Source organism: Amphibalanus amphitrite, unplaced genomic scaffold, assembly GCF_019059575.1.
Source record: "Amphibalanus amphitrite isolate SeventyFive unplaced genomic scaffold, NRLGWU_Aamphi_draft 001097F_arrow, whole genome shotgun sequence".
In the NCBI taxonomy this organism is placed as follows: domain Eukaryota; kingdom Metazoa; phylum Arthropoda; class Thecostraca; order Balanomorpha; family Balanidae; genus Amphibalanus; species Amphibalanus amphitrite.
Window position 1 is genome coordinate 176,271 of NW_024882591.1, and position 7,749 is coordinate 184,019.

General features: G+C 46.3%; 1 protein-coding gene across 1 annotated transcript; it reads right to left on the reverse strand.

Annotated features, from left to right (window-relative positions):
• Positions 1–723: 723 nt before the first annotated feature.
• Positions 724–4,730, reverse strand: LOC122370102 (60S acidic ribosomal protein P2-like). Its single transcript, XM_043345369.1, has 3 exons — positions 4,493–4,730; positions 1,417–1,594; positions 724–940 (listed from the first exon to the last, which is right to left on the reverse strand). Exons 2-3 carry the CDS (start codon positions 1,583–1,585, stop codon positions 777–779), a joined length of 333 nt encoding a protein of 110 aa, XP_043201304.1. The 5' UTR covers positions 1,586–1,594; positions 4,493–4,730; the 3' UTR covers positions 724–776.
• Between the last annotated feature and the right edge of the window lie 3,019 nt (positions 4,731–7,749).

Genomic DNA, 7,749 nt, shown 5'->3' on the forward strand with positions numbered 1-7,749 from the left:
AATGGAGATCGGTACTCCGGGTGGCATCGCGGCAGCATCCTGACTCAAACGGCACAGCCGAAACGAGGCCACTTCCGCACTGTTGTTTCATGTTATGCTAGGGCAATTGCTGTTAGCTAATTACGGTTTACGAACTCATTTAAGCTTCACTCTCCCTCTCTTCGCCCTCCAGCCCTGCTGGAATGTTTCGTTCCTCTACCGAATATCCATTAGCTCATCAATGAGCCTGGGCTAATGTAACGTGTTCCTTGCCAGCAATGACAGTAGTGAAATGCGGATGTTCGCATCATCCGGACCCGGTAAGTGATACAAGAAAAATACTTCTCAGCCCGCCTCGTGGATATAGAAAACACCTCTCGCTACAGAACAGAACAAATACAAATGCTGTAGGAAGGCCCAGCCACCGCAGAAGCATTAGTTCAATTATTCGTAGATAGGTGTCAGCAATAGGTACCGATCAGGCCGCGGCCGCCCTCCCACGGTCTCTTCAACGGAGACTTTATGTCTTCCATGTCTTTCATTCATTCCTTTCGAATTTCGAATACGAGTCCCATTCCAGGGTTATTTCTACGAAAACGCCGCTTTTTCGAAATCGGTGCCTTTCAGCACATTTTCTGAGTCGGCAGAGCAGACCAATCACTATCAGCCTCTCCGGACTCTCCTCTCGGCCCAACCGAGCTTCCCGTAGCCCCTCTCCCCCCCCCCCCCAACAGAGACACACCGTTTAGCCATCAGCCGTGTATTGTGTCACGCGGCGACAGCGGAGCGCGGTGCGTCTAGTCGAACAGACCGAAGCCCATGTCGTCGTCCTCCGACTCGGACTCGGGCTCGGGCTTCTTCTTCTCCTCCTCCTTGGCAGCGGCCGGGGCGGCGCCACCGGCGGCGGCGGCGGCCGGCGCCGCGGCGCCGCCGGACGGCACAGAGGCCAGCTTGGTCAGACCTGCGGCGGGGGCGAGGGGTCAGTAAGGGCGGCGGACGGTACGGTATGGGGTCAGTTAGCACTCACCACATTGCTGGTTACTTACTAATCAAACACCGGTTCATAATAAATTATAATGGATTGTTGCTCAAATAAGACAATTCGTTTACGGACACCGATAACTCAAAAATTACGCCGATCGGGCCAACTACACAACACGCAAATAAATGACACGTATACCGAAATTTGATTCAGTTGATCATTTATCGGCCTTCCAGGCGCTCGAGCTGAGTCACTAGAAAAGGAACACGGGGCGGGCTTCGTTCCAGGTTCTCACCTCTCACCAAAACATCTCCACAAGCCCAACAGACCTATGTTACGAAATTGCGACTCCCCTGATCACCGGCTACCGCTCGTACAAGTACGGAACTGGCTACACCGGCACTTGCCAAGTCATACGAACACACCAGCCTAGTCTTGCAGAGCCCTGTTCTTACCGGCGGCGATGACGTCATCGACCTTCTTGCCGGCCATCTGGCTGACGACGAGGTCGGCGCGGCTGTCCTCGCACTCGATGCCCACCGAGCCCAGGATCTTCTTGATGTCGTCCTTGGACGGAGCCTTGCCGCTCTGAGCGGCCAGCAGGTAGGCAGCCACGTAACGCATGCTTACGCACTGAAACGGAACGCAACGGTCAACTGAGGGTCTGATGGTGGAATACTTGAGGAAAGCAGCCATCTGCTGAGGTAGCATACTCGCCTACAATGGAAGACAATCAATTTCTGGGATACTGCGGCACATATAACAAATTTGCTGTTGCTCCAAAAAAGAAAAATACTTCCAACACTTATATTCAGTGTCAGAAGTTTGATGCATAAATGCTTGGTTGAGCTTGGCCTCTGCGACAGGTGGAGTATGTGTGAAGATGAAGTCCAAGTAGATAAAATCAGACTAGCCTGACCCATTGTTTGTTTATTGGAGCTTTCGGGTGTGCGACTGCTGGGGTCATTTTGTGCCCCAGCCTGACCTAATCTGACCTACTAAATACTAATAGACTAAAACAACCTACATCCCTAAAACCTACCACATGGATTAGTTGGGATTGAGGTTACAGTTGAGTATTTTTAAGCTCTTATTTCCATTAATCAGTTTGGTGAAACTTAATGACCCTTATCTACATTTAAAAACAATGTTTATCTCATGCCATAAATTGATATTGGTGCATCATGTCAGTCATAAGTGCAGTACATCATGTCCGTCATAAATGTGTGAATATCATTTGTCCTTGTCAGTGCAGTTGGGTACCTATTCTCTTAGCAGCCGTCACCCGAGCTGCCATATCTAATTAGGTAGGTTTTAGTTTGGTAAGTTGCAAGTGAGGTTAGGTCAGGTTAGCTTGTTTTGTTACATATTTAACTGTGAAAAGACAATTGCAGCTCACACGAGACGTAGATATAGGGCCTGTTCCAGCGCCTCAAGAGTAAAGAATTATAGAAATTATTGACTGGAGGCTCTACCAGAGATTCCACTGGAGGCGCTGGAAGGCAATCTGGAGATTTCTGGAGATTGGTGCCACAGATACCAAAAGAATGATGGTTCTCTGTTGAAACACAGAGTATGTTTAAATTTAAGTCAGAAAGATTTTGTTTACATTCATGATTGTCACATGAGCGCTATAATTGTAGACAAGAGCCTCCATGGACATGTGGACCTCCCAACTCTCTGCAGGCTACTGTACCAGTCTGCAAAACGTGGCAGGGTTCGACGAGATCTCGTCGGGGCAGACACAGTGGGGCGGGGGCAGATATCGGGGCAGCTTTTGAGAAATCGGGGCAGAGTTCGGTAATTCCGGGGCAGACCGTTTGTAGTCGGGGCGGACCGGGGCGGGGTGCACGCTACCGGTGGAATATAATAAAGAAGCAGAGTATTATTGAAACGCGCGAGAAAAAGTGAGCTGCGCCACAAACGTCTCTGAAGCGCAGAAATTGTCATTTGTAACTGCTACCATATTCGAGTTTTCCCTTCATCGGGGCTATGAATGTTTTACGCGCCGTGTTTCGTATTAGCAACCAAGGAAAGGCGCTACCCGGAGATACTCCTTTCTAGCCTCACCAAACCAAATCAAACCAAACCGAACCAGACCAAACCTGACCTAATCGAACACTCGTAAATGTGCTGTATAGCCCTCACGATGATTGCCGTCCGGCCAAATGATATCCACATTTCCACTTAGAAACGAACGCGTGCTAAACTGGCTGCGAACCCGCGACCTACAGATTAAGAGACGAGCATACTCTGCACACTTAAAACTAAGCCAGCAACTAGCTGATCATCGCCGAGACGAGGTGTAATATCAGTTTTTCAATGATGGGCATTGTCCGAGTAACGCCTCTCTCTGGTTGCAAAAACGAAATGCGCCCCTCGCTGCCGATTGTTTCGACGTTGCCATGGCAACATGAGGCAGTTTTGCACCCCAACTGCGTCATCATCACATTTTAACCGGAACACTACACTAGCCGCTCTATTTAATATAACCTTGACCAATGATCAGATCCTTTCGTTAAAAAATTGTCGAGTCTCATTACCGCGACCGCGACCGACTTAAATTTGCGCGGGTGATATATTGATATGTAGTTTTTATGCTATATATAGTACATTTAGGGCCTAATCTAACCTGCCCCAATTAGATGCCCCATTTGGGGCAGAAATATGACTGCCCGGGAGGCTAGCTGCCCCATTTGGGGCAGGATTCCGGCTGCCCCAAACACCTCGTCGAGCTGGCTGCCAGGTTTTGCAGACTAGCTACTGTAGGCGCTGGAAATTATTTGGCGGGAGCTTTCTGAAGTTGCTGGAACAGGCCCATGGCAGCAAAGGCGACATCTGCTAAGAGAGTACCCAGAGTTGTTGCTCAGCCACGGAGGGTGCTGGCACAGGCTGTCAGTAATTTATTTGAACTACCACCTACAAGTGTTGGTATTAGTATATATTAGGTCCGAGTGGATAATTGTGACGCTGTTGATACAAAGATGTAACAGCAAAAAATGTAGGTTTTAGGTTAGGTTAGGTTGTAGGTTTTAGGTTGGTAGCTTTGTAGGTTAGGTTAGGTTAGGTTGTAGGTTTGTAGGTTGGTAGGTTGTAGCTAAATAGGTAAGGTTAGGTCAGGTTTGATTGTTTTTCCTTTATTTCCAGGACATATTAGTATCATTTTTGGATTCAGGATGTCAAACAATGTAAGAATATGAAAACTTTATCTTTTAACAGTCACTCGGACTTATCTTTTAACAGTCACTCGGACTTAATGTATACTTTTACCCAAGTGTTAGTAGCTTCATGCAGTACCCCCAGACCCAGTGTAATAATATTCTGCTAATAAGGGCCACTATGTCGACACTGGACAGCCTGAGTCGATTTACTTCTTGTTTCAAGCTCGAAACTTTGCTGACAAACGACGCTTCACAGTGCAATTTTACGCTCTGGACTAAACGGACTTGAATGTTGTGCCCCAATCAGATGGACCAAACTGAGGGTTATACTAAATCACAATGCAGAATGCCAAAAAAGATAAAAACTTACCTTTTAAGTCTTACGACACGAAACGTGTACTGCACCGCGCTAAGTTAGCGTACAGAAGGAAGTTTGCGACGGTGCCGTTCACGAAACAACAAACTCTTATTTTCACAAAATAAAATATTGTAAAGCCATTTTCAAAAAAGCACTTATAAAAACAAGATATTCACAAAAATATTTATTTGCTTTCAAAGAAAATAATTTCTTGATAACAACAGCTGGGTGAGACTAAATGCTTACTTCGAAATCTAAGCTGCGTTGCGGCATTGGCGGTTATGTGCGGCGTGTATGCCGCATGATTAGTAAGCGGCGACCACTAAATTAAAAATTCAATAGCTTTGACCTGTTTTCAATGGATAACACTGCATACCAAAAATGTCCATCGCTCTCGTCATAGGATATTTAGATTTAAATAACTAACTTATCTACATCATTGTTTTGAACCAAATTAATACTCAGCCGCGAACGTATAAGGTATAACCCCTTGCCGTTTCGCTCCTGATCAAGCTAGAGCTTCGCGGAAAAAACGAGCGTGTTGCCCGTGACGAGAGAAAGCCGATGATACCCAATTTTAAGGTCCTAGGTCATCGATTGACCTTCCAGGTTAGGTCAATGACCCAAAAGGCGGGAAAATTGGGACCTGTTAGAACGTCGTAGTGTGGCTGCTATGGGGTTTTTCGGGGTGCTGATCACGAATATCATGCTAGTTTTGATCACAGATGATGTCTTCATTCATTTAGGCCAGGTCGGGTTAGGTCAGGTCAGGTCAACCAGTAGAGGTCCTGCCAGGTATTTGTAGTAGGTGTCAACCGCCTCTGACAGCCTCGTAACATGTTACGAAGGCACCAAAACTACTTTGTAAACGTTCATGTGGTTGCTTAATTCGAATTCAGCTCGAAAAAACTGACCTAGAAACATGTCAAACTCGAAAAAGTGAACCGAGGTCACCAAAGGTCAATGACCTGACCTGACCTTCAGGTGACCTTGACACCCACCCTAATGCATGAAGACAACATCATATCACATGTTTGAACGCTTGAAACCACGAAAAGACTGCAAACGCGCTGCTAATGCGAGCCGACATACGCTGAATCGCGGTTCCGGCCAAACATGGTCTCGAAAAGTAGGTCACAGGTCAAAGGTCATTTGGGTCAGGGTCATGAAATTTTCAGGATGGGTGTTAAATTGATCAATGCGAGGGCACTGAAAGTTTCGTCGCGATCAGCCGCTTTTTAAGCGAGTTATTCGCGAAAAACCTTAGGGGGGTTGCATCAATCCCCCCCCCCCCCCCGGTGCGGGCGAGGTCATGTTTTGATAGCAAGACTGAAACAGACTTTTTTGGGTAGCCAGGAAATCGCATGCCAGAGCCTATTCAAATTCTTTTATCGGCCTTTATATGCACCAGTCGCATACAGGTACGGGATTTAGCATACGATTTCCAGACAATCGAAAGACTGTTTGGAGACAACAAAGGAAGGAATGAGTGAGTTAAGTTGAAAGTATTAATTTGGTTGAAAATGATGATGTAGATAACCTAGTTATTTAAAGCTGAATATCTTATGACGAGAGCGGTTGGCATTTTTGGTATGCAGTGTTATTCATTGAGAACCGGTCGGAGCGTTTGAGTCTTTAATTTAGTGGTCGCCGCTTACTAATCATGCGGCATACACGCCGCACATAACCGCCAATGCCGCAACGTAGCTTAGATTTCGAAGTAAGCATTTAGTCCCACCCCAACAGCTTAAAAATTATGTAAGAAAGCTAGCGACTTTTGGGTGTAAAATAGGCGAAATAGAGATATTTTAGAAAATGCGATCTTTCATCAAACATCTTTAGCTTGATCTTTAGCAACATATTTACCAGGATCACGAGCAGTCGAGATATTCGATCTCAACCGCAGCTTACTGGCGGATCCAGAAAGACGGCAATGAACGATGCGGGGGCAATGGGCATACCTGACCCGCGAGTGACTTGGGGGGGGGGGGACTCTCCAGAGCCCGGAGCCCCCCCCCCCCCTCCTAATCTCCGAAACTACTAGGCCGATCTTCAAAATTCAAACGGCTTCTGATAGCCCTGGAAAACTGTCAAACGAAACCTATTTTCATGACTTCGAGGTAACCGATGACGTAACAGGTCAGGTCAAAGTAAAAATTATCAGCATTTTTGCTCATTCACAATTTAGGCTCACCGCCGCGCCGGCTGACAAGTCCGCTCAGGCTCATTCATTTTTGGTTTACACACTCCTTGATATATGCCAGAGATACCCTGAGGCCTGAGGATTTACGTACTCCTTGATATATGCCTCAGATACCCTGAGGGTACCGAACCTTTGCTTCGAATTTTTCAGGTCAAGGCCAGGTCATCCTAGGTCACAAAATTGTAGGTAGAGGAAAGTGGGGTAAGACGGTCAGGGTAGGTAGGACGGGCACCCCTTCTGCAGACCAAACCAATAGCGCTACGAGCGAGAAAAATTAGGACCAGAATTGCCTTTCCCATTACACACCACCATTGAAGTCTGGTGAATCTGTGTTCAGTCGATAATCTTTTATTTTGATTCCTTTATAACACTCATTTCATTGAAAACATCCATAATGTATTATGCAAGCTTTTGTGTGCAGCACTATAGAGTTAAAATAAAAAAAACTCGCAATCACTTGTGGTACACTCATATGCCACCAGTGTTCATTTACCGCGGATTTGCTTTGTCTGCATCAAATTGTCCACAGAGAAAAATCGTGCTGAGCTTCTGACATTGAGTTTGGGGTAAGACGGGCAACTCGAATCCAATGGCGGGTCTGTAATGGTGAAAATATTTTTGTTGCTGTAGGAAAAAAGAAGCATTTCTAATAAGAATATGTTCGATTCCGATACTCACAGACATGTCAGCAATATTCCTTCGGCACAGTTTATTCTCGAATAATGAATGTGAAAAACGGTTCTACATGGCTTCTGAACTAGGGCCTATATACGAGCATACGCCTTCTGCACGAATCTCATATACTGCCATTTCCGAAGCACTTGAGACCAACGAGCGACTGTATCAATGCGGCTAATCTCGGGCATTTGTTGCTAGCTGTGCTGGTCGGTGAAAGAAGCTGGCCGTCTTGCCCTACCCATGTGACCGTCTTACCCCATGGGGTGGGGTAAGACGGGTTTTTGCAAGGTTTTGCAAAAATAGCTGCAGTTTATTTGTTGAATCAGGTCTAAGTCTCATCTTCTGGCAAATGGAAGTAAAATCTATGATGTTTCTAACCGGCCGAAAA

Excerpts from the sequence above, each read along its gene's own strand:
- LOC122370102 (XM_043345369.1), bottom strand. The coding sequence starts at position 1,585 with ATGCGTTACGTGGCTGCCTACCTGCTGGCCGCTCAGAGCGGCAAGGCT. Across the intron at positions 941-1,416 it reads CGATGACGTCATCGCCGCCG|GTCTGACCAAGCTGGCCTCT; the intron begins GTAAGAACAGGG and ends CCCCCGCCGCAG.